General features: G+C 46.6%; 1 protein-coding gene, 1 long non-coding RNA gene and 1 other non-coding gene across 3 annotated transcripts in view; 2 read left to right on the plus strand and 1 right to left on the minus strand.

Annotated features, from left to right (window-relative positions):
* Positions 1 to 11445, minus strand: part of GPD1L (glycerol-3-phosphate dehydrogenase 1 like) — a 58062-nt gene extending 46617 nt beyond the window's left edge. Inside the window, exon 1 of the mRNA XM_047874965.1 lies at positions 11210 to 11445. Coding sequence (XP_047730921.1) covers positions 11210 to 11256 — 47 coding nt within the window. The 5' untranslated portion in view covers positions 11257 to 11445. The remainder of the gene's footprint in view (positions 1 to 11209) is intronic.
* A 142-nt stretch (positions 11446 to 11587) lies between these two features.
* The window catches only part of LOC125174911 (uncharacterized), a 32426-nt gene continuing 18456 nt past the window's right edge, over positions 11588 to 25557 (plus strand). The window contains exon 1 of the long non-coding RNA XR_007155599.1: positions 11588 to 12987. This is a non-coding gene — a long non-coding RNA (uncharacterized LOC125174911). The remainder of the gene's footprint in view (positions 12988 to 25557) is intronic.
* Positions 21764 to 21836, plus strand: TRNAQ-CUG (transfer RNA glutamine (anticodon CUG)). Its single transcript has one exon. It is a non-coding gene; the product is annotated as a tRNA-Gln (tRNA).

Here is a 25557-nt window from a genome sequence, read left to right on the forward strand (position 1 = left end):
CAGGTGCCCCTGATGTCCACCTCTCTTCAGTATTGTTTATAAAACCACCAAAAGTATAATCCGCCTTGACATAACAAAAGCCATATATGACGAACCCTCAGCTGACATCATATTGAGTGTTCTCACCACCAAAAATGTGGAAAGGGGGCAGTCAGAAGCTTTTTATTTTAGGAAGTAAATGTTTATCATTTGTTTTTATTTTCTATTTTGTAATTTTCGTTTTTATCCAAGATACTTATCACCTTGATTTGTGGTGGTTTCACAGGTATGTCCATATCTCCAAACCCATCAAACTGCACACAATAAATATGTCCAGTGATTTTTATGTACCAATTACACTTCTAAAAAGCTGTTTTTTTTAAAAAGGGAGTATGTATAATCTACACCCCAAACTCCTTTGTGACTCTGAAAGGATACTAGCTGTGTTCATTCCATAGGTATTATTACTTTTTTTTTTTTAATGTTTATTTGTTTCAGGAGAGAGAGAGAGAGAGAGAGAGAGAGAGAGAGAGAGAGAATGAGCAGGGGAGGGGCAGAGACAGAAGCCCAAGCAGGCTCTGCACCGTCAGCACAGAGCCTGACGCAGGGCTTGAAGTCACGAATCGTGAGATCATGACCTGAGCAGAAGTCGAGTCACAGGCTTAACCGACTGAGCCACCCAAGCGCCCCCTACTTCTCACCAACATGAAGGAACAGGATGAAATAGAGCAAACGAAGTGCTCTGGAGGGACCTGAGTCTTTGGAAGGGACTGGAGGTTATTGCAAGTGATGTACCCTGTTCTAAAAAAAAACACACAACAAACCACACAAAAAAACAAAAAACAACAAACAAAAAGGGGGCTGGCCTGCAGACAGCCGGTCCAAAAACACTCACAGATACTAGAACTGAGCTTAAAACTAAGAGTAGTGGCTATAGTCCACGAAGGCAGTTAGTACGTGGCTTGCTTGTGGCTGGAGCGGGGCTTCCCCGGCCACACTGGCGGAGCTCTCCCTGTTTCAGTGTCGTGCTACGGCACAAGCATAGCCAGGCACGGATCTCACACTGCAGGGGTCAAGGGCGCAGGCAGCCATTTCCACACCTGGCCCGGCTCATTCATCTCCTAAACGACAGGTGGGACAGCGACCTTTCAGGTCCTTTCCGGGTCTATGACTGCGTCCAGTGTTTTCCCAGGTGAGGAACAGGTGTACCCCCGGTTGGCTGAGTGCTACTCCCACACACGCCACCAAAGGACACGGACTCACTTGTGCCCTTTCAACTCCTGTGGCCCTCTGAGAGAGTGTAGAATGTCTCATTTAAGTGCTGCTGTGTTGTCCCCACCTCTCTAGCATGTGCTGGTTTCCCTTCTTCACCAAGTCGCCAAGTGCCTCAGCCTCTGAGCCTTGGCAGGGGGCAAACAGTATTTGGCAAGAGCTCTGTAACGCTGTTCTGTTTTCATTCTACTGGTTGTTGTCACCTCCTACGTGTGATATTTACAGTAGTGACAGGTTTTCCTTTAAAGTCAACTTTTAAACAAAGTGTAATAAGCAAATAACGCAGGGGTGAAGCAGAGCCAAAGCCATAAGGGTGGAGCCTGCAAGATAGAAGTTTAATCCTGTCCAAACTCTTCACCTTGAAGATTAAGACAGGGAGGATCGGGGTCACTCTGACCTTCTATCATGCAACCAGGTACTGGCAGAACTGGAAGAGGGACTCAGGTCTGCTAGCGGCCAGTCCTGAGTCTTTGCCTAGATGTATAAAATCACACTTCCCTCGAAACTGTGCGGACTAGGGGCGCCTGGGTGGCTCAGTCAGTTAAGCCACCGACTTCAGCTCAACTCATGATCTCGTGGTTCACGGAATTTGAGCCCCACGTCGGGCTCTATGCTGACAGCTCTGAGCCTGGAGCCTGCTTCGGATTCTGTGTCTCCTCTCTCTGTCCCTCCCCCACTCTCAAAAATAAATAAACAGAAAGAAGGAAAGAAAGGAAAGAAAAGAAGAAAGAAAGAAAGAAAGAGAAAGAAAGAAAGAAAGAAAAAGAAAGAGAAAGAAAGAAAGAAAGAGAAAGGAAAGAAAGAAAGAAAGAAAAAGAAAGAAAGAAAGAAAAAGAAAGAAAGAGAAAGAAAAAGAAAGAAAAAGAAGGAAAGAAAGAAAGAAAGAAAGAAAGAGAAAGAAAGAAAGAAAGAAAGAAAGAAAGAAAGAAAGAAAAAGAAAGAAAGAAAGAGAAAGAAAGAAAGAAAGAAAGAAAGAAAGAAAGAAAGAAATCACGGAGACTGATTTGCAACTTCTACAATGCTATGCAAATGAGCTTAGAAGGGACAGGCAGGAGGAGGGATGTTCCAGTGCCAGCTACCTACTGGGACTTAAGATCTCCCTTTAATCTTTACTGCAGCCCCAAGAGAGGTCCTCATTATCCCCTTTAACTTCACAGGTGAATAAGCTGAGGATCAGACGGTAAGTTACCCAAAGGTTATGCTGCCCATCTAGAGCCAGCAGTTCTGATCCAGATCTGTCTCCAAAGCCCACGCCTTCCGCCACTTTAGATCTGCCTTGGTGCAGAGCCATCCTTTGTTGAAAATGCATGGTGCACACCTAACAAGTGTAGACACTGCTAGGCGAGTCCGCACCCTCATGGAGTGTGGAGAGTGGTGAATGGAAACTGGCGTCGCTGCGGCACGCGCACAAAGAAGAGTAACTGTGCATGGGTGACCAAAGTGGCTAAGCAGATGACGCGGTGACACATCAGAGAGATCAGGGAGAGCTGGGAGGAAGCACGGCGGCAGGGAGAGGGCTTCACCTTGGGGAGGTGCGGAGCCTTCCAGGCCCTGGAGCAAAGGTGCAGGAACAGGTGGGGCCCAGAGATTATCTTCTGCTTTTACCTGGAACCAACACTAGTAGGGACAGGAGGAGGAGGGGGGAGGAGGAAAGAGCGGGAGAGGGGGAAGGGGAGAGGTCAAGGAAGGAAAGGGAGAGACAGGGGAGGAGCCAGTGGGGGAGAAAGGGAGGGAGAGGATGGCATTGCAGGGGAGGGAGGAGAAGATGCAGAGGGCAGGGGTGGGGGCCAGCCCAGAAAGGGGTAGGCCTACCAGATGTCAGGCACTGGTTTTTGTTGCCGTTTTTATTGAAATATCATTGACATGTAACATTGTGTAAGTTTAAGATGTACAACTTGTTGATTTGATACATTTATATACTGCAATAAGATTACCACCAAAGCACTACTTTAAACATCTTACCCATATTATGTTTCATTCCTCAGCAACCCTTTGAGGAAGTTGATATTATCATTATATGTAATGATTATTACATAGTATATGTAATACATATATTAGAATATCCATCTGTTATTATCCCCATTTTTTACATGAAGAAACCGAAGCCCAGAGACCACCCAGGTAGACCAAGAGTCACGCTCCAGGCCATGTCTTCAACACTCTGCTCTCCCTCCCTGGGTCCCAGCTGGATAGACACCCACCTGCTGGAGGTCCTAACCTCCAGCTTGGCAGGCCCACCTGACCCCTTGGCATTCACTCTCTTGCCTTCTGGCCCCTTCTTCTCTAAAGAGCTGAGTATTTTCAGCAGGCTGGGGATGTGCTCCATCAGCCAAGGAATGGCCACCTATCAAGTTAGGAGCAAACTTGACAGAATTCTTCACAGAGTGCAAAATCCTTCTTGGCCAGAAAGGACCCTCCAGTCCCTCCTTCTTGTTACTAAGGAAACTGAGGCCCAGCGAGAAGAATTAACAAGGGTTCAGCCAGATTTTCCACATTCCATGCCCCAGTCTCTTCTGGAGCTGATCCTAACTATGGAACCAACAGAAAAGGGTGGTCAATTTTGTTTTAAATAACATCTGCTTTTATACTCATAAAAGCAATACATGAAAGATGAAAAGACAATTATGAATAATCTCACCACCCAGGGAGAACTACTGTTAACATTTTGTGTAATTCTTTGCGTTCAAGGGCTTTTTAAAGTACAATCAAATGCCAGAGTATTAGATGCAAATGTGAAAAATGAAGTATTTTAAAAACTGATTCAACTTGGTGAATGTTCATTTGATCTCTGGATAGGGAAGCTTTCTAAGCTTAAAATCAAAGGAAGAAACCACAGAGGGAAAAAGATCAATGTGAACAACTTCACAAAGAAAAGGAGGGGGGAAACATGAAAAAAGCCTTTCCATCTATCAAAATTCAAAAGGGCCGAAGAAAAAGCTTAAGGTAGAATGTTACATTTAACCAAAAAAAAAAAAAAAAAAAAAAAAAAAAAGAATGCAAAATTGTACACTCCACATGACGGGCAATTAACAAAATACATACCACCTCGCACCCATTAAGATGGTTACCACAGGGGAAAAAAACCCAAACAAACCCAGAAAATAACGAATGTTAGTGAACGCGTGCGGAAATTGGAACCCTTGTGCACTGCTGGCGGGAATGTAAAACAGGGCAATTGTTATGGAAAGCAACACAGTGGTTGGCCAAAAAACCAAAAATAGAATTACTGTATTATCCAACAATTCCACCTCAAGGTGTGTACCCAAGAGAACTGAAAGCAGGCACTCAGATGTTTGCACACCCATATTCAGAGCAGCATTACAGTGGTCCCCCTCATCTGCCCTTTCCATTCTCTGGTTTCACTTACCCTCCACCCCCACCCCCCCCCCGGGTGCCAGGTCCCTGGTGTGGGCAGATAGCCGGCCATCTCTCGTCACCACAAGAAAGGCGACGACAGGGCACTTAGGTATTTTGAGAGTGATGAACCACATTCACGTAACTTTTATTACAGTCTCTTGTTTTAATTGTTCTATTTTATTCGTTATTATCGTTAATCTCTTACTGTGCCTAATTTATACATTAAACGTTGTCATTGGTACATACGTAGAGGAAAGAACACAGTATTTACAGGGTTCTGTACTGTCTGCAGAGGGTGGAAGAAACCCAAGTGTCCACTAATGGATGAATGAATAAACAAAATGTCCTACATAAACACAGTGAAATATTTTTCAGCCTTAAAAGGGAAACACATTTTGACACGCTACACCAGGAATGAGCCTTGAGGACATTATGCTAAGTGAAGTAAGCCAGCTACAAGAAAGACAAATACTGTATGGTCCCACTTACAGGAGGTACCATAATTATAGGAACTCCCTCTTGCTGCTGGTGGAATCTAACCACCAAATAGAGAAGTCCGAACTAGCCTGCTGACGAATGAGAGACACACAGCCCAGTCACTCCTGTCAGCTGGCAGGAGCCTGCTCCCTGCCAGACACACAAAGGACGTCACCTAGGACCAAGAATCCCAGGCAACCCATCACTGGACTGCAGCCTTATGAGTGAGATCAGGCTAGACCAGCAGAAGAAGTTCCCAGCTTAGTTCGGATTGTTGATCCCAAGAATCACGAAGGTCTCTCAAAAAATAAATAAATGTTTAAAAAAATTAAAAAAAAAATGGATTGAGTTCCCAGCTCCCAAATGTGGAAGGGACTGAGCCCCAAAAGACAATGATGGCAACCGAAATTTAAGAAAAGAGAGTGGGTTCACCAAGGCAATGCTCAGAGATTAAGGAGCGAAAGTTGGAAGTGACAGATTTTTCACTCAGATGTAAGGTTTTTCTAACAAGTTGCTAGATTAATTTTAGGAAGATGAGTTGCCTTAAAAATAGTAAACTATGATCATCTGCCATGTGTACAAGAGGGGGGAGTGCCTGCTCTGGAGGGAAACAATGATTTTCAAGGCGTCCTTTCAATCTGTTCATTCTTTCTTTCTTTTTTGAAGATTTTATTTTTAAGTAATCTCTCCACCCAGCGTGGAGCTCAAACCCACAACGCCGAGATCAAGAGTTCCGTGTTCTACCAGCTAAGCCAGCCAGGTGCCCCTCAATTTGATTTTTCTTTTTTTTCCCTGTTTTTTAATGCGCCTCACACCCAGTGTGGAGCTTGAGCTCACAACCGTGAGATCATGACCCGAGCTGAATTCAAGAGTCAGACGCTCAACCGACTGAACCACCCAGGCACCCCCAATTTGATTTCTCTTGATTGGAATACTGTTATATTAACTTTTGTTGGGAGGGTCAGATAGGAGATAGTCAATATTTCTACGACAGTGAGGTCTGTCCTCAGGTACACGAATGCTTCTCTCTGAAAAGGACAAGAATTTATGGAAACACAGCCATTAAGCATCGAAGCTTCAACTCCACCTTATGAACCACTGACCCCAAATGGTCTTCTCTTGACCTCCGTTTTGTCACCTAAAATAGGGATAATATAGTACTGCACAGACGTGTTAGGAGGCTTAAGTGAAGAAATGCACACACCTGACATACAGAAAATGACCTCCCAGGGAGGGAAGGAAGCGGGATAGAATAAGGCTGGCAGAGGTGAAAGGTCAGAGAGAACTGAGGGCTTCCAACACACCCCTAACAAGCAGCCATGATTTTTTATACCGATCTTCTTCAGCTGATGATGGGGTTATGTCCCAATAGATCCCCTGTAAGTTTAAAATATCCTAAAATACCTGGTATCCCTGACCTCTCGAACACCATAGCTTCAACAAGCCCCCAACACTTCCATTAGCATACGGTTGGGCAAAAATATCGAACACAAAGCCTGCTTCACAAAGAAGCGCTGACTAGCTCAAGTAAATGGCTGAACCCCGCACGGAACGTGACACACGGAATGGCCATGTGGATACAGAATGGCTGTCCACGTACTGCTTGTTCACCCTCGTGACCGGTGGCTGGCCGGGGGCTGTAGCCGCGGCCTGGCACCATGCCAGGGGATCCACTGCATGGCGCCAGCCCTGGAGGAGAGCCAAATCCACAATTCAAAGGGTGGTATCTACTGAATACTCATAAATATTTTTTTTTAATGTTTATTTACTTCTGAGAGGGAGGGAGAGAGAGACAGAGCATGAGCAGGGAAGGGGCAGAGACAGACGGGGAGACACAGATGTCGAAGCAGGCTCCAGGCTCCGAGCTGTGAGCACGGGGCCTGACGCGGGGCTAGAACCCACGAACCGTGAGATCGTGACCTGAGCCGAAGTCGGATGCTTAACCGACGGAGCCACCCAGGGGCCCCTCTACTGAATACTTATAAAGCATAAAGTCGAAAAAGTGCAAGTCAAACCATCATACGTTGGGGACCTTCTGTACTGAACAGAGTTCAGTTAAGAGGTGATGGAAATGGGAGATTAAGTATCAGGGCTTTCTCTTTTTTAGCTGCACAAACTTCTTACTCTGGTTCACAGAGGAACTCTGGATCTCTTCTCAGTTCAACTCCCACCCAGCCTGTCACTAAACTGTTCCTCCAGCTTCCAAAGCAGAGAGGTACATCAGTGCCACCTGTGGACAGGGACGGGCTTATTTCTGACCCCAGAGGAGCTAATTGACAGCCACTCAGATGGCCTCTGAGTGGGCATGTAGCAAAACTCAGCACAGAAACTGAGTAACACAGACCAAAGAGTGACAGGAGGGGGCTAAGGGCCACAGAGCTACATTCCAGATGGTTCCAGCAGACCAAAAAAACATTCAGCTTCAGTCTTCAGTCCAAAGTAGGCCAAAGCTCTCCCTGACCTTCAGTCAAGCTGTGGGGTGATGGTGAAAACAAGGGCAAGAGATAACTCATCAAATTCCTCCAGCTGCGTATCAGTTACGTTCGTTGTCTTTTACCTTCTCTCCCTTCTCTGCCTCTGCTTCTTGGTCAGAGTCCAACTGGATCATTTGGTGACCTAATGATGGTACCGGTCAAGGTTGATCCAATAAACACAGTGGTCACGGTAGCTGACGTCTACTGAGTGCCAGTCTCTCTGCACTCTTCCTGAGTCATGCCATTTAATCCTGACCAAAATCCTAGATAGCAGGTACCAATATCATAACCAAGGATTCTTGAAGACACAGTTTGCTCAAGGCCTTACAGCTGCCAAGTAGGGGACCAGGACTGAAACCCAAGGAGTGGGAATCCCAAGCCCCTCCTTAGACCACTCATTGTACCACACTGCCTCCAAAGGAGCTTTGGGACTTGGACATAGGCTCCCTACCACCCAGAGGTTTGGGTGTAAATACAGCCCTGAGGTTTTAGTTCTAGCACTGAATCTTGCCCGGTGTCTGGGTCATTTTCCCAACCTTCTGGTAAAGAAACTTTGTTTCATCTTTGGAGGAACTTAGGAAGCTTTAGGGTTTGTTTTGTTTTGTTGTTGTTTTTCTGAGTTACCAGGGCCATGCAAAGTCACGCAGGTCAGGAAGCGCCGCCCTGCATCCGCCTCTGGCCTCCTGTCTCTGACCTGTCTACAGGAAAGGAGGTGCCAAAGGACAGGACGGGGGCATGTTATACAACCCCTTTATGTGACTCCCATGTCATTCCTGGCTGAAGCTCCCGGTCAAGTCAGCTAGATTCAGTCTTCCGTTGTCTGTATTGCAAGTAATGATCGTTTACGTGGGGGAGGCACTCGAATGTGAGGATGACAGCTATGGGTTTAGATGTGACAATACCTTTACTTACTTAAGCTCTCTCAGCTACTACCAAGTCCCAAGTTTAAACACTGCTTAAGCCACTTCACATTCTGCAAGTAAGGTTCAAATCTGGAAGGGCAGGTCCATCTTCTAGATAATATTTTAAAATTCGCAAAAGGCTTGGAAGGCGCCTGGGTGGCTCAGTCAGTTAAGCATCCGACTTCAGCTCAGGTCACGATCTCGCGGTCCGCGGGTTCGAGCCCCGCGTCGGGCTCTGGGCTGATGGCTCAGAGCCTGGAGCCTGGTTCCGATTCTGTGTCTCCCTCTCTCTCTGCCCCTCCCCCGTTCATGCTCTGTCTCTCTCTGTCTCAAAAATAAATAAACGTTAAAAAAAATTTTTTTTAAATAAAATAGAATTCGCAAAAGGCTAAAGTCCTGTAAGGAAAAAAAATCTGTCCCCACCGCAGGGAATATGAGTCATCAAGGGTAGGTAGTAGCCTCGGTGATAATTCTGATGCAAGTGATCTTTGGATCACATTTTAAGAAACACTATTTAAAACGTAACATCTAATCTCATGACAGATATTTCATTTATCTTCCAACTTATCTCAGCCCTGAAGGTACATTCCTTTCAGGCAGGGATTATGTGCAATTGTGGAAAGGCCACAGGACCTACGTGGGGCAAACACATGCCTACTGACCAGAGAGAGCTGAATGCCCCACAGGCCCTATGGAGCCTCCGCAAGCTGTTTTCAGTTCCTGAATTTCTGAATCTCTCCGGGGAGGTCGCGATCCTCTCTCTAGGACTGGAGTGGCTCCGCACCCAGGGCAGTGGCAGGGAAGCCACAATGTTCCTGTCTGATCCCATAATTAATGGAGCTGGGCAGCTGGCCTAAACCATCAGGATGGCACATTTCTCAATTGCTGTGCTCTAAGGTCACCAGCCAAGTTCTACTCCATTTCCTTGGGCTGAAGTGGGCCAAGAAAACAGTCAAGTACATCAGTGTGAAGTCGTGGGAAGGTAGCCAAATCCCACTGGAGGGGGCAGGAGGTTTGCTTCCCTCCTCCAGCTCCAGGCCCAAACACAGCATGGCAAAGCTGTGCTACTTCGGCACCTTGCAAATTAGGAAAAGGCTCTGTCATCCGTGGTTCTGTGTCCTCTTACAGAAGAGGAAACCAGTGTCAAAAGAACACGTGCTAACAGTGCTTTCTTTTCCAGTCCCATGGCCAACAGGGCCGCTGTAATCTCATTCAAGTGACCTTGGGATCTAAACTGGCAAAGCCAACCTACAAGTCCAAATGAAGCTTTGCAGTGGATAGGTACCAACTCCAATAAATGTTGCGTAGAACCCTGTGGTTGGTCGAAAAAGGGAGTTTACAGAAAAAGTCATAATACCCTAGTATTTGCAGGGCAGAGAAGGAAAGGGCTATATGTAAGCATTCACTTGCATCTGATGGGGTCTCTTCACAAAGGCCGGAAGCAACTGATAATACTGATTTTCCTCCAGGAGATAACCTGGGAAACAAGTCTGAGTGTAAGATATTTCACTGGGTTTTTTTGCAGGGTGTTTGGTAACTTCTGGTTTTTGAATGTGAATATATTACATAATCAATATAATTACATTTTTAAAAATTAGTTTTCAAACATTCGTTTAATTTTTATTTGGCATATGCCAGGCATCAGGGTAGATGCTGTCCTCAAGAGCTGGATAGGGAGGGGTGGAAACAGATAATGAAATAAATCATTACTATGGGTGATGGGGGGCGGGGGGGGGGGGGGGTGTGGCACCGAGAGAGGCCACTGGCCTTGCCGGGATGGAAAAGTGGAGAACCAGATAAGGTTTACTTCAAGGACTGAAAGGGCACAACTCTGTACTATTTATTCTATACCAGTCCCTCAGATGTACGGGGGAAAAAAAAGTGCACAACAATGGGAAAGTAACTGAAAATATCAGAGGCTGTATTACATTCCACTTCCTCCCTCCCACCTGGCCCCGCTTTCCTCTACACTCACCCAACATACGAGAGAAGCAAAGTTTGATAAAGGGAACTAAAAGGGCTGACATTTACAAAGTGCTCAGAAGAGCGCCTGTCACAAAGTGCTGGTATAAATGTGAAAAGTCAAATAGAGCCTAACGGAGACGTGAAGCTTCGCAAATATCCCTCCCGAGAATTCCCAACGCCGCTGGACTACTCCGGGAGCCAGGCCTGTCGGAACTTGGATTTTCTTATCTGCACAACCTTACTAAGATACGGGAAGCATCAGAAGCGGTGGGCGAGACCCGCACTTGGAAGGGCAACGCTGGTCCCGCCCACGACCTGGGTGGCAAGCGCCCTTTAGCCCCCTCCCCCTCTGCGTTGGTTTCCTCAACAACGAAACTACAGTAAAAATGCTCGAGTCTCCACCAATTCCTCCACCCCGGCGATCCGCCGAGGAGAATGGAGAACGCTCTCAGAATGGTGCGCAAGACACCCGGGCGTGGCGAGCAGGTGGCCTCCGTGCGCCCGCCGCGCGGTGACGAGAGCGCAGACAGGTGCCCGCCGACGCGCAGTGCCCTCTCGCCGCGCTGCCCCCCGCGGGCACGCGGGCCCAGGGCCTCCCGGGCCAGTGCCTCGGCGCGGCCTCCCCGGGCGCGCGGTGCCCAGCCCGGCCGCGAAGCCGCCCGCCCCGCCTCCCTGCGCGCGGTGCCCGGTGCCCACGCTGCGGCGGGGACGCGCGGCCCTAGCCCGCCCGGGAGAGGGGCTTCCTGGAGGCGGAGCCCGCGCCGCCGGCCCGCCGCCGCTCACCAGTTCCCCGAGCCCACGATGCACACTTTCAGGGGAGCCGCTGCCATCGCCAGGCTGGAACGCAGCAGCCCGGCCCGTGCCTCCCCAGCCGGCCGCCCGCCTGCCTCCGCGCCCACGGCTTTGCCCACAGCGGCTCGCGAGGGCCCCGCCCCTCCCGCCTCTCCGCCAATGGCCGCGACCACCGCCGCCCGGGCGCCCCGGGCCACAGCTGACAGCCTGGGAGGGCCCGCCCAGCCACTCCCGAGAACCACTGCGCACGCCTGAGCCTGGCCGGCCTCCGGGCTCGGCTCCGGCGCCGACCCGCCCCTGCCCGAGGCATGCCGGGACTTGTAGTCCACGCCCCGCCGCCCTCCGCAGCCGCGTGCCCCCGGGCCGCGGCCGCCGCCGCGCCACGTGCATACGCGGGTGGTTGCGCCTCTGCTGTCTCGCAGCGCCAGGGGCTGCAGCCCGGTCCCCGCAGAGCAAACCCTTCCGGACCCGGCGTAGTGCCCACCCCGGCTGGCGTTCTTCTCCCCACGCGGGAAGAGCGGCTAGGCTGCAGCTTGGAACCGAGAGGATCCCAGGGTGACTCTAGAGTCGACCGACCTGGACCAGAGCGCAAAGTACCCACACCTGCCTCTTGAGGCTCTGCCTCGTTTGTGGAGACAGGAAACAGCCTGGCACCCCTTGAACTGCGTAGTGGATTTGTGTTTTCTGGGGCCTTCTGGACGTAGCTGGACTGTACCTGAGCTTCAGGATGGACACTTTTTGGGTAGTCAAGAGAGAGAGAGAGGCCTGGGCACCTGCGGCATCGCACTCCCCCACTTGCTTGGCAGGACGTGCCTCCTCGTTATCTTTGCCCCAGGATTCCTGGAGAGCTTGTGGGTCTGAGGCTACTCCTTCCTAACAAATAGAACATTCTTGATTCATTCTGAGTGTCACTTTCCCCCAGGCACCGTGCTAGATGCTGGGTTACGCAAGTGGCTCTCTGGAGCTTTGAAAAATCGCCGTGCCCGAGCACCACCCCAAATCATCAGAATCTCCCGGGATGGGACACAAGCATCAGAATTCTTTCCAGTTCAAGATGATTGCCAAAGGCAGTAAAGATGAGAACCAAAGAGCTTAAAAATCAGTGAGACTGGCTGAAGAAACGAATGCTCTAATCCCTAGAAAAGTACTAGGCCCATTATGTTTGATGCTCAGAGGATTAACAATGATTTTTGTTTTCATTTTTGCATCGTGTGAAAGATGTATGTTTATTACTTACACTGTTTATTTAAGGGAATACTTAAAGGAGTGGGTGAAACAGATTTTCTCCATTCCTTCACTGACGGTTTGCTCTCAATTATTTGAGCTAATGGAAAGACATCTAGGCAGGGATGATATGAAAAATAGACTTTTCAAGCTTTATTAGTTTTTTCTTGCATTTTTGTTAGGAGATGAGGTTGTCAAATAATGAATTTATGGACTTGGGGAGTATCCATGCATTGCAAAAATTCATACCAAGCGATCCATTTTTCGCCTTTGCCTGAACGTTTTATACCTCATCTGGAAACTCCTGTTCTCTAATGTCGCAATGACACCTGCATGGTAATGAGCTGCCGGCTATTCTGTGGGTACATCCTTCAAAGCCTTGTCACCCAGTGTTTACTGAGGACCCGATATGCACCACACATTGTGCCAGAACATAGTGAGTGCTCATTTATTTCTACAGACCGGTTACAAAGACTAAGACAAAAACTAAATAGGTGAAACCCGTGAACATAATGTTGAGAGAATAAAGCAAGTCAGAAGAGAAGGTAAGCGATGTGATTCCATTTCTATTATTAGAGAAAAGGCAAAATTACACGCGTCAGTAGGGATACATACACGCATCGTAAAACTGTAAAGGAAGACGAGGAAAAGACGAACACGAAATGCAGGATTGCGGTGAGGGTGGAGGGGAGGGTTGGTTATTCTTTGTAACTTCTGCATATATTATAAACACTTTTTTTTTTTTAACTTTTTTGACGTTTATTTAGTTTTGAGACAGGGAGAGACAGCATGAACGGGGGAGGGTCAGGGAGAGAGGGAGACACAGAATCTGAAACAGGCTCCAGGCTCTGAGCTGTCAGCACAGAGCCCGACGCGGGGCTCGAACTCACAGACCGCGAGATCATGACCTGGGCCGAAGTCGGCTGCTTAACCGACTGAGCCACCCAGGCGCCCCCACAGTATTGTTTTTAATGTAACTAGACCCTCCATTCCTCTGGCTCCAGAGCACATTTTTCGCAGTTGTGTTAAGCCCTTCCCACCAACCTCCTACACAGGCGCTAACACCCTCCTCTAGGCCCTTCTGACTTCCACTGGCTGCTGGGTCCCAGAGCCAATGCTGCACATTACATGACAGCAGCCTCCCATTTGCGGGTAGCACGATCTGTTCTGGTTATCGCTTGCTGCGTAACAAACCACCCCCAGACTTAGGTCTTAAAAAAACAACCACATTCAATTATTTAGTCCCCGAACCTGCGGTGTAGGCCAGGCTCGGAGGGGTAGGGTCATTCCACCGTGGGGACGGACGGGCAAATAGGACTGGAGGGTCCATCTCCGGGAGGGCTTGTTCCCACGGCTGGCTAGTTAGTGTTGGCTGCTAGCTTGGGGCTCAGCCTCCGCTGCGGGCTGCAGTCCTGTGGGCCTGAGTCTTTGTGTGACCTCTCCGGAAGAAGCGTCCCCGTGGCAAAGTGCCTGGGCTCCACCAGCAAGCATCCAGAGAGAACTGAAATGGAAGTTGCCAGTTTCTTAAGACCCGAACCCCCAAATTGTCACAGCCTCACTTCTGATTTTTCGGTCAAGAAATCACAGAGTCCAAATTCTAGGGAAAGGGACATATAACGAATCCTTCCAATTAAAGTAAGCCAGATTAAAAAAAGAAGTTATTAAAATTATAAGGAAAAGAAAATACATGTATAGTACTCTGCTGTGTTTATTGAAACATAAAGTCATGGGTTTGAACTGAGCAGGTCCACTTATAGGCAGATTTTTTTCAATAAATGTGCATACAGTACTGTAAATGCTATTTTCTGTTCCTTATGATTTTCTTTTTTTTTTTTTTTATTAAATTTTTTTTTTTTCAACGTTTATTTATTTTTGGGACAGAGAGAGACAGAGCATGAACGGGGGAGGGGCAGAGAGACAGGGAGACACAGAATCGGAAACAGGCTCCAGGCTCTGAGCCATCAGCCCAGAGCCTGACGCGGGGCTCGAACTCACGGACCGCGAGATCGTGACCTGGCTGAAGTCGGACGCTTAACCGACTGCGCCACCCAGGCGCCCCCCCTTATGATTTTCTTAATAACATTTTCTTTTATTTTGTTGTAACAATGTAGTGTGTAATATACATAACATACAAAATACGTGTTAATTGACTGTTTATGTTGTCAGTAAGCCTTCCGGTCAATAGTAGGCTATTAGTAGTTGAGTTTGGGGGGAGTCAAAAGTTATATAAGGATTTTCAACTGGCGGGGCGGGGGGGGGGGGGCGTTTGTCAGCACCGCTAACGCCTTGCCTTGTTCAAGGGTCATTTGTGTATTTTCATACCTCAAGTGAGGAAATTGAGGCACAGACTCCAAAAAGACTTTCTAAACTTCCTGTGGGGAGTCAGGGCCAGCCTGTTTGTTTTTTTTTTTTTAATTTTTTTTTTTTTTAACGTTTATTTATTTTTGAGACAGAGAGAGACAGAGCATGAACGGGGGAGGGTCAGAGAGAGAGGGAGACACAGAATCCGAAGCAGGCTCCAGGCTCTGAGCCATCAGCCCAGAGCCCGACACGGGGCTCGAACTCACAGACCGCGAGATTGTGACCTGAGTTGAAGTCGGACACTCAACTGACTGAGCCACCCAGGCGCCCCAGGGCCAGCCTTTTTGGATTCCATATCCTATCTATACTCATCTAACTATGCATTCATTCAATACATGTTCACTGAGCACCTACTATGTGCCAGTCACTGTACTGAGTCCCAGGGTTTAAATATTAGACAAGAGAGGTGGGGTCCCTTCCCTCTTAGAAACTTAAATTTAGAGGGAGATAGAGGCCAATTAATAAATAATTACCCTATGGTGTGGTAAATGCTACTGGTTTACTATGGCAGCCCAGGGAGGAAAAAAAAAAAACAAACCACTCCGGTCCCAGACTTTGGGTTTCTGGAAAGGCTTCTCAAATAAAGTAAGATTTCTGCTGAAGCCTGAAGGGAAAGGTGGTGTCAGCAACGTGAGGGGGCAGGAGTGCACAAGTGAGCCCTTCCAGGCGGAGGGAACAGCGTAGGCAAAGATTCAGAGACTAGAGAGAGAATGACATATTCAGGAACTGAGAGGAGGTCAGTGTGGATGGAGGGAAGGACAAATCACCAGCTTGTGTCATGGGAAGAGTCCTCTGGATGAATTAATTCGTGGGAGGAGGGCCAGGAGGCAGAGGCCAGGGAAGAGCCTGCTGTGGTATTCTCTATGAGAAATGACAGTGGCTTAGACTAGGGTGGAGAGACCCATGTGGTGGGGATGGTGATGGGGAGGAGTCAGTGCAACTGAGACGTACCTAGGAAGCAGAAAAATAAGACTGACTCCTTTCTTGAGTGGAGAGAGGAAGGAATCTAGCGGGCTTGGGCAAATGAACGAATATCGCTTGCTAAAACAGGGAAAGAAGAATGGATCTGGAGAGAAGGATGGTGAGCTCTGGACAAGTTAAGCTTAAGGAGGGGTGCCTAGCTGGCTCAGTCATTTGAACGTGCACCTCTTGATACGAGGTTGTGAGTTTGAACCCCACCTTGGGTGTAGAGATTACTTAAAAAATAACATCTTTACAAAAAAGAGAAAAGGTAAGCTTGAGGAGCCCATCTGGTATTCAAGTTCAGATTTCAGGGAGGCATTTGGATACGTGGGTCTGAGATAGACTCGTTTGCAATTCATTAGCATATAAGTGGAAAGTCCAGTGGTCGGTGCCTAGAACAATGCCAGGCACAGAGTGGATGCTCAGTAAATGTTTGTTGAACGGAAGTGATTGAGATCACTCAAATGGGCCAAGTAAGAAAGCAAGACGAACCAGGACAGGATTCTGAAATGGACTAAATAGTGCAAAGAAAGTCGAAAGCAGAGGAGTCTGAGGAGATAAAGAGCTGCAAGAACGTAAAGTATGGAAGACGGCATTTCAAGAAGGAGGGATAGTCGTAAGGAGGTTTGAGAGTGGTAAGGTAAGATACAGCTGGAGAAAGACGGCTGCTGGCAGAGCCCCTGGGTACGGTTGTGCAGGTAGTGCACTGCACCATGCCAGTGAGCACAATGGACATTGTGGATATGGCAGATTATTATGCTTAAGATGACCATTTTCTGACAGATGGAAGCAAGTGCCTTGACGGAGGGGCACCTTTCCTAGTCCACACAAAGGTATTTTATGGATTAGCTACCACCCTGGTTGCTGGTGACCCTGGTGAGAATAGTTTCTCTTCAGTTTGTGCACAGAGTATCAACCCAGCTTGCAGTGAGTGGAAGTATAAATGGAAGGCAAAGAAGTGGAGCTCGAGGGGTGCCTGGGTGGCTCAGTCGGTTAAGCGTCCAACTCTTGGTTTAAACTCAGTTCATGATCTCATGGTTTGTGAGTTTGAGCCCTGCATCAGGCTCTGTGCTGACAGTGCGGAGACTGAATGGGATTCTCTCTCTCTCTCTCTCTCTCTCTCTGCCCCTCATGTGCTCCCTCTCTTCTCTCTCTCTCAAAAAAAAAAAAAAAGTGGAGCTTGAAATTGTGCAGACAATGTTTTCTAGAAATTTGGCTGACAATAGAAGATAAGGGATAGGGACATATGGGAAGAGAAAGGCAAAACTAAAGAGAAATAGGAAGAAATCTTAGGATGTGGGAGTTTTGTTGTTTTGGTTTTGGTTTTGGTTTGGTTTTATGTGTAAAGGCTAGAACAGTTTATGTGGAAGAGGTTAGAACATGTTGTGAGTGAGTAGAAGTGAGTAGAGAGGGAGAGATTGAAAATACAGGACAGAAGTGAGAAAGTGAGAGATGGATTAGCCTTAAGTTAGATGAGACTCTTTGAGGAGGGCATACCTGAGTGAATTAAAGAAGCCAGTCATGGGAAGATGGATAGAAAAGCATTGCAGAAAGAGAGAATAGCCAGTGCAAAGGCCCTGAGGCAGTAAACAGCCTGTGTTTTTGAGGAACAGAAAACTATAATACAGTAAACAAATGTGAGAGGACAAAATTTCAATCATAAAAGGTAGTCAGGCCATATTAAACTGTAGGGCTCCGTGGACCATGGTATAAAAAAAAGGGGGGGGGGTATTTTCTGCCAACCAAATCTGGGCCAACACAAGCATCAAAATAAATAATAACAGTAATAAACTTAAACACTTTGGGTTTTTTTGTTTGTTTGTTTTGAGAGCGACAGAGCATGAGCTGGGGAGGGGCAAAGAGAGGGAGACACAAAATCAAAGCAGGCTCCAGGCTCTGTGCTGAGCCCTGGGCTTGGAGCCTGCTTGGGATTCTCTCTCTCTCTGTCTCTCTGTCTCTCTCTCTCTCTCTCTCTTCCTCTGCCCCTCTCCTCTGCTCTCTCATGCACTCTCTCTCAAAAAAAAAAAAATTGATATTGTTACTTATTTTGAAGTCTGACACAGAATTGCCATTTAAAAAAAATTTTTTTTTAACGTTTATTTATTTTTGAGACAGAGAGAGACAGAGCATAAACGGGGGAGGGGCAGAGAGAGAGGGAGACACAGAATCGGAAGCAGGCTCCAGGCTCTGAGCCATCAGCCCAGAGCCCGACGCGGGGCTCGAACTCACGGACCGCGAGATCGTGACCTGAGCTGAAGTCGGACGCTCAACCGACTGAGCTACCCAGGTGCCCCAGAATTGCCATTTTTGAAATTTTTCCAAATAAGCACATAAACTGTTGCCCTGTACTATTCCATTTCATTTCCTCTTAGCATATTTATTTTAACAACCTCAGTCCTATTATTTTAATTTAATCAATACCTTTTCTGGGGCGCCTGGGTGGCGCAGTCGGTTAAGCGTCCGACTTCAGCCAGGTCACGATCTCACTGTCCGTGAGTTCGAGCCCCGCGTCGGGCTCTGGGCTGATGGCTCGGAGCCTGGAGCCTGTTTCCGATTCTGTGTCTCCCTCTCTCTCTGCCCCTCCCCCGTTCATGCTCTGTCTCTCTCTGTCCCAAAAGTAAATAAACGTTGAAAAAAAAAATTTTTTTAAAAATACGTTTTTTGAAGCATTAATGAATTCATATGGTTCAAAACTCAGAAGGATTGGAACAGTATGTAGTGAAATTGTTTCCCGGCCTTTTCCAGAGGTGTCCCAGTTCCCTCCCTTGAGGAAACGCTTGTTACCAGTGACTTGCATATCCTTCCAAGAATCTTCCACAAATAGACAAATGTATTTTTCTTTCCCTCCTCTTAATAATTTACACATTCGTCCTGTTACTTGCCTTTCTACTTAACATTATTTCACATTAAAAACATCAGTCAGGGTGCCTGGGTGGCTCAGTTGGTTGAGTGTCTCACTCTTGATTTTGGCTCAGGTCATGATCTCATGGTCACAGCATCGAGCCCCACATCGGGCTCTATTCTGAGCCTGTAGCTTGCTTGAGATCTTGGGATCTCTCTGCCTCCCTCTCTCTGTCTCTGCCCCCCTCCCACTCACATGCTCCTGCTTTCTCTCTCTCTCAAGATAAATACATAAACATTTTAAAAAGTCAGTCAATGTCAAACAATTGGCTGTACGTAATGAAAACTTGAAATTGAAAATGGAAAGCAGAAATGTAGCTGTTTAGAAAATTCTCTCTGAAGTCTCTGTTTTTTCTCGTTACTTTAAAGCACTGCAGACTTTTTCACAGGTATTGGTTAAATTCATTCTTCTAATTCCAGGGAGGACTTCTGCTTGGTCTGCCCTGGAGACACATTTCATCCACTCCGTCCCCCCAGTACACATCCCCCACCACTTTGCTTCCTAATGATATGACGTACAATCCCCGATGGTGACATTGGTTCTTGGTACAACTAGCTTGAAATGAAATTGCCCATGTATCAGATTGCTACTGAAAGTCTAATGAGAAATTACAGATTTTTGGCTGAAACAATGCCTCATTCTGGAAACTTATATGGCCTTTTATCTCACTTACTTGGGGAATAGTGACATAATGGATAAAAGGCGTTCTTGGCTGCTTGCAAGAACCAAACAGAGCCCCAGACGCTGAGCATTAACGTGTTCATATCAGTTGTAATGTGCTCACATCAAGGTTTTTTTTTTTTTAATTATCAAAGGGGTCTGGGCACCAGGTTTTATTGACAGACTGCATCTTTTCACCAGTCCCTTAGATTGGGACACTGTAAGGATCTGTCCCTTCTTTTAAACATCGCACCGCTATAACCTACCTTTACCTTAGGACCCAGTTCTTGGCCAAGCGCTGGGTGTTACCATCGATTATATCTGGGGAACCGGCTAGCTTGGATCCCTTGGAGAACGTAGGAGTTTTAAAGATGAACTTTCTAGACTTAGTATTGTACCTTACCAGAGAAAAGCAGGGATATCTATTCCATTTCTGTTTGGGTGAAAATCAAATACCAACTAGCATTTGTTTCTAGAGTTGAGCCTTGTTCATTGGCTGATTCTACAGGTATTTCCTGAACTCCTGCCATGTGCCAGAACTGACAATACAATGTTGACTAAGCGAAACAAAGTTCACAGTCCAAAAGGAAGGTTAGATAAAGAAACAAGTATCTTCTATGGAGTCCTGCCCCATATTGTTCTGATAAGAGACAGGGGGCTCTGGGAACAGATGGGAGCCATGCCAAAGCTGGACCCAGGGCACCAGTAAGACTTTCTGGAAGAAAGATTTCTGAAGTGAAGGTTGAGTACAAATTAAATAGGAGAAAGAGTTTTTGAGGTAGAATAGCATACATGGAAGCTTGAAGGCAAAAGAAAAATAGCCATTGGTTCCTCTGAGGACCTGAAAATTCAGTAAACAGAGGACAGACCAACAGATAAAGACAGATGAGGCCAACCAGTGGACAGGGGCCAGGTAATGTAGGGTTTTGTTATAGGGGTTTGGGTTTTATTTTGGAGGCAATGGGAGAATATTCAAGTGTTTACGCTGAGTGATGTAGTCACATGTCTTTTATTTTTTATTTATTTTTTTAATATTTATTTATTTATTTTTGAGAGAGAGAGTGAGCGAGCACATGTGCGGGTGGAGGAGGGGCAGAGAGAGAATCCCAAGCAGACTCTGTGCTGTCAGCACAGAGCCCGATCGATACAGGGCTCGATCCCACAAACAGTGAGATCATGACCTGAGCCGAAATCGAGAATCGGACGCTTCGCCGACTGAACCACCCCAGCATCCCAGTCATATTTGTCTTGTAAAAGATCACTCTGGTTGTCGCAAAGAGAATGTTTTAAAAAAGCAACGTAGGGGCGCCTGGGTGGCTCAGTCGGTTAAGCGTCGGACTTCGGCTCAGGTCATAGTCTCGCGGTCCGTGAGTTCAAGCCCCGCGGCGGGCTCTGTGCTGACAGCTCGGAGCCTGGAGCCTGCTTCGGCTTCTGTGCCTCCCTCTCTCTCTCTGACCCTCCCCCGTTCATGCTCTGTCTCTCTCTGTCTCAAAAAATAAACGTTAAAAAAAATTAAAGAAAAAAAAGCAATGTAAAACACATAGTTTTTAAATGATATTGTACTAAATGATCCTAAATGGAAAGTGATAACCCTTCTCCCGGATTTCACGCCCCGGAAATAACCACTTTCAATTACTTGGCTACTTCATCCATTGATTTCCATATTTCTAAATAATGTTCCTATATTACTATTTCTTTTTTCACGGAAGTGTTGTGTCTAAATAAGTACTGCTTTCATATGGTTCTAGAATAAAACACACAGAAAGTAACGTAGTAACGAGTACCTCTCCTACGCCCTCCTCCCAGCCTTCTAGCTCCTACCTAACTCGCTTTCCTCAGGCGACCGGGTCATTAGTTCTCCGTGCACGTCTATACACAAGAAAGTAACAAGATATGTTTACTTGCTCTGCCTTTCCTTTTTTTTTCCACACAAAACGTGGGAGAGTATCTTGTGTCAGTCGTGATAGATAAAGTAGGACGTGTTGCAGTAATAAACAGCCCAAACGTCGAAGCGGCTTCTTTCTCACGCATGTTCCATGGCCATCCTAGGTGCTGTCACATTGTCCCCACCCGCTCTGGCCACCCAACAGAGCCTCTGTCATCGGGAGCGGCATGTTTGCAATGCTAAGGGGCAGGGAAGATGACAAATTTCTCACTGGCCCCTACAGCCTTCCTCCCAGAGGTGACCTCTCTCATTTCCGCTCCCATTCATTGACCAGAGCATGTCACACACCTGGCAGTTTCAAGGGGGCAGGAACGTGCAAACTTACCACCGCCCAGGAATCAGAGTTCCAGACACGCTGGCGAGCAGCCCTGACGGTGACCTTTTTTACGTACCGTTCTGCAAATTGCTCTTTTTCAGCTAAGAAATAACTGCATCATTTCACGCCCAAATCACCTCCGATGTTTTGCAATTACATTATAAAATGAGGGGTGCCTGGCTGGCTCAGTTGGCAGAGTGTGTGACTCTGGATCTCTAGGTCGTGAGTTCGAGCCCCACCTTGGGCACGGAGCCTACCTAAAAAACAATAATACAAGTAAAAATAAATAAATAGGGGCTCCTGGGTGACTCGGTTAATCTTCCGACTCAGGCCTCAGGTCATGATCTCACAGATCAGGAGTTGGAGCCCCGCGCTGGGCTCTGCGCTGACAGCTCAGAGCCTGGAGCCTGCTTCTCCATCTTTCTCTGCCCCTCCCCTGCTCGTGCTCTGTCTCTCTCAAAAATAAATAAACATTAAAATTACATAAAAAAGAAATATTTCATTAATTATGCCACTTGCGTAACCAGAGCATCTTTGCTCTTTTTTTTAAAGCAGATGGACATTTGCATTATTTCTAGTATTTCCTTTACCAAAAATGCTACAGTGAATATTCCCATGTTGTCTTGCGTGCATGTAAAGATACCTCCAGGATAATTTCCTGTAAGCGGCAGTGCTGGCTCAAAGAGTGGACGGACACCTTTGTGGTTTTGAGAGGTCAGGCCAGTTCACACTGTTCCCAGCAACGTGTGACAACACGTACGTCCCCACAGCCTTGCCAACGTGTGCCAAAAGCCACCCTTGGGGGAATTCACCAGTCTGACAGGTGAACACATTCTCATTGTACTTTTGCCTTGCATTTCTCTAACTGTGAATGAGGTTTTCCACTACTCCTTGATTTTTTAGAATTCAGATGTCTTCTTTTTTTTTTTTTTTTTAATTTTTTATTGCATTTGTTTATTTTTGAGAGACAGAGAGAGACAGCACAAGCCGGGGAGGGACAGAGAGAGAAGGAGACACAGAATCCGAAGCAGGCTCCAGGCTCCGAGCCATCAGCACAGAGCCCGCCGTGGGGCTCAAACCCACGGACTATGAGATCATGACCTGAGCCAAAAGTTGGACACTCAGCCGACTGAGCCACTCGGGCGCCCCAGAATTCCGACGTCTTCTAATAATAAACGAGGATTCACTTCATCAATACTATCCCCCCCACCTCTTGAGCACGCACACACTTCCTCCCCTGCACCCTCTCTGTTCCGTAGTTACATCATGGTTTGGGGTCAATTCAGTAATCAGTTTGCCTTATTATGACAGGTGAGCATAATTAGCTATCCTCCAAGAAGTGTATTATAATCAGATATCCTCTTATATACTCTTTTCCCCCATCCCTGAACTTAATAATTGTTTTTTAATTTTTTTTTTTAATATTTATTTATTTTTGAGCGAGAGAGACAGAGAGCTTGAGTGAAGGAGGGACAGAGAGAGACACACACAGAATCTAAAGCAGGCTTCAGGCTCCGAGCTCTGCACGCAGCCCAGCCCTGGGCTGGAACTCACGAACCATGAGATCATGACCTGAGCCGAAGTCAGACACTTAGACTGAGCCACCCAGGCGCCCCAGTAATTGCCTCTTTCTTTTAACACATATTTTTTTCTACTAATTCTTAAAGTTTTTCTCATTTGCTTCATTAGATTGAGTATGTTCCCATCAGTAGTTTTTCCCAAAGAGCAAATGTAATAAATAATTTATTGATTCCGTTTTTTCCCCTGGCAATTTCTTTCCCAAAGCCGTATGTCTTTTTTTTTTTTTAATTTTTTAAATGTCTGATTTTATATTTGAGAGAGAGACAGAGCATGGACAGGGGAGGAGCAGAGAGACTGAGGCAGAATCCAAAGCAGGCTCCAGGCTCCGAGCTGTCAGCACAGAGCCTGATGCAGGACTCGAACTCAGGAGCAGTGAGAGCATGACCTGAGCCGAAGTCAGACGCTTAACTGACTGAGTCACCCACGTGCCCCTCCAAAGCCATGTGTCTTTTATGCCATCTGGCCTATTTGCTCTTTAAGGCTGTTCTTGGATTCCAAGTCCTCCTATTTCTTGGATTACTCTTTATTTAAGTAGAGCATATCAGTTAGTAACTCCCAGAAAATTGTTTTTCTGTCTTTATTTTTTTAAATGTTTATTTATTTATTTTTTGGAGGTGGAGGGAAGAGAGAGAAGCAGAAAGAGAATCCCAAGCGGTCTCCAATGCTGTCAGCACAGAGCCCGACGCATGGCTCAATCTCACGAACTGAGATCATGACCTGAGCTGAAATCAAGAGTCGCCGTTTAACTGACTGAACCACCCAGGCGCCCCTGTTTTTCTCTCTTTAATGCCTTTCTTCTGACCTTAGCTTTGATATAGAACTAGTGTGACATTCTTGCATAAAGATCATTTTCTTTCCAAATTATGAAGACACTGCCCCATCAGTGATTGGTATCCAGTGATGTTCTGAAGAAATAACGGTTCAATTCTGAATCTGATTGGTGAAGCGTTTTCTGTACTCCACTGCCCATCCCTCCCTTTTCCTTTAGTAAAGTCACGTCTAACTTTTAGCCTCACTGGAGATTACACTTCCTAGCCTTCCTTATGGTGCTTTCTAGACAGGGGACCAGGTTCTGGACAGGGGACCAGGCTCTGGCCAGTACAGTGTGAGTTGAAACTGTTTTCCATTTCAGGTTGTGACCTGGGAAGAATCAGCCTACTTTCCACTTTTCCTTCTTCCCTGTGCTGGGGTGTGGACATAATGGCCCCCTTGAACTCAGAATTGGAAACTAGATGGTAAAGATTCCTGAGCTGGCCTTCCAGCCCTGGACTCAACCTCCGAACTATGACGTTAGTTAGCGATTCATTTCTACTTTGATTATCCACTCCATGTTTTTATCTGTTTCAGATCCTTCCCCCAAACATTGTTCCTTTCTATATGACCTGGTTTTTTCCCTCACTTTGAAAGTTTTAGGATTCATTTTATCCCCCGTGTCCTGAAATGGCATGATTATAACCCCGTCATGGGCCTTTCTAAGTTCAGTGATGCATTTTCAATCAGAATTACTGTGTTTTTCAGTTCTGTGAATTTTTTTTGTCTCATTTCTTCAACAAGTAGCTCTTTCCCATTTTCTCTGTGGTTTCTCTCTGAAACTTTGCTCATGTAGCGTATGTCATTCCTCATTTCTGTTTGCCTGTCCCACGCTCACTTTCTGGATTTTATCTTTCAACTCTTTTTGGTGTTTTTTGTTTTGTTTTGTTTTGTTTTAATTTTTTTAATGTTTATTTATTTTTGAGAGAGTGAGAGAGAGACAGAGCACGAGCAGGGGAGGGTCAGAGAGAGGGAGACACAGAATCTGAAGCAGGCTCCAGGCTCTGAGCTGTCAGCACAGAGCTGACATGGGGCTCAAACTCACAGTCTGCAAGATCATGACCTGAGCTGAAGTTGGATGCTTAACTGACTGAGGCACCCAGGCGCCCCAGGTTTTGTTTTTGTTTCTTAAGGCTATGTTGTTTTCAGTTTCCAAGAGTTCTTTCTCATTATTCTTTTTAACTCTTTGAAAACATTAAATGTAGGGTGTTGTCTTTCAATGTGTTGTTGTTTTTACTTTACCTTACTTGCGTTGTCTCTCATGTTGGAAGCTTTTTCCGATGTTGGATGGTGTGTGCTATGTGGTCCATATTTAAGAGTGAGGTGTCTCTAGAGGTGCCTGGGTGGCTCAGTCAGTTAAGTGTCCGACTCCTGACCTCGGCTCAGGTGATGATCTCCCAGTTTGTGAGTTTAAGCCCCACACTGGGTTTTGCAATAACAGCTTGGAACCTGCTTGGGATTCTGTCTCTCCCTCTCTCTGCCCTTCCTCTGCTCTCTCGCTCTCTCTCTTAAAGTAAATAAACTAAAAAAAAAAAAAAAAAAAAAATGAGTGAAGCAGCTCTAGATACGTTGGCAGG

The sequence above is a fragment of the Prionailurus viverrinus genome, chromosome C2 (assembly GCF_022837055.1).
Source record: "Prionailurus viverrinus isolate Anna chromosome C2, UM_Priviv_1.0, whole genome shotgun sequence".
Lineage (NCBI taxonomy): Eukaryota > Metazoa > Chordata > Mammalia > Carnivora > Felidae > Prionailurus > Prionailurus viverrinus.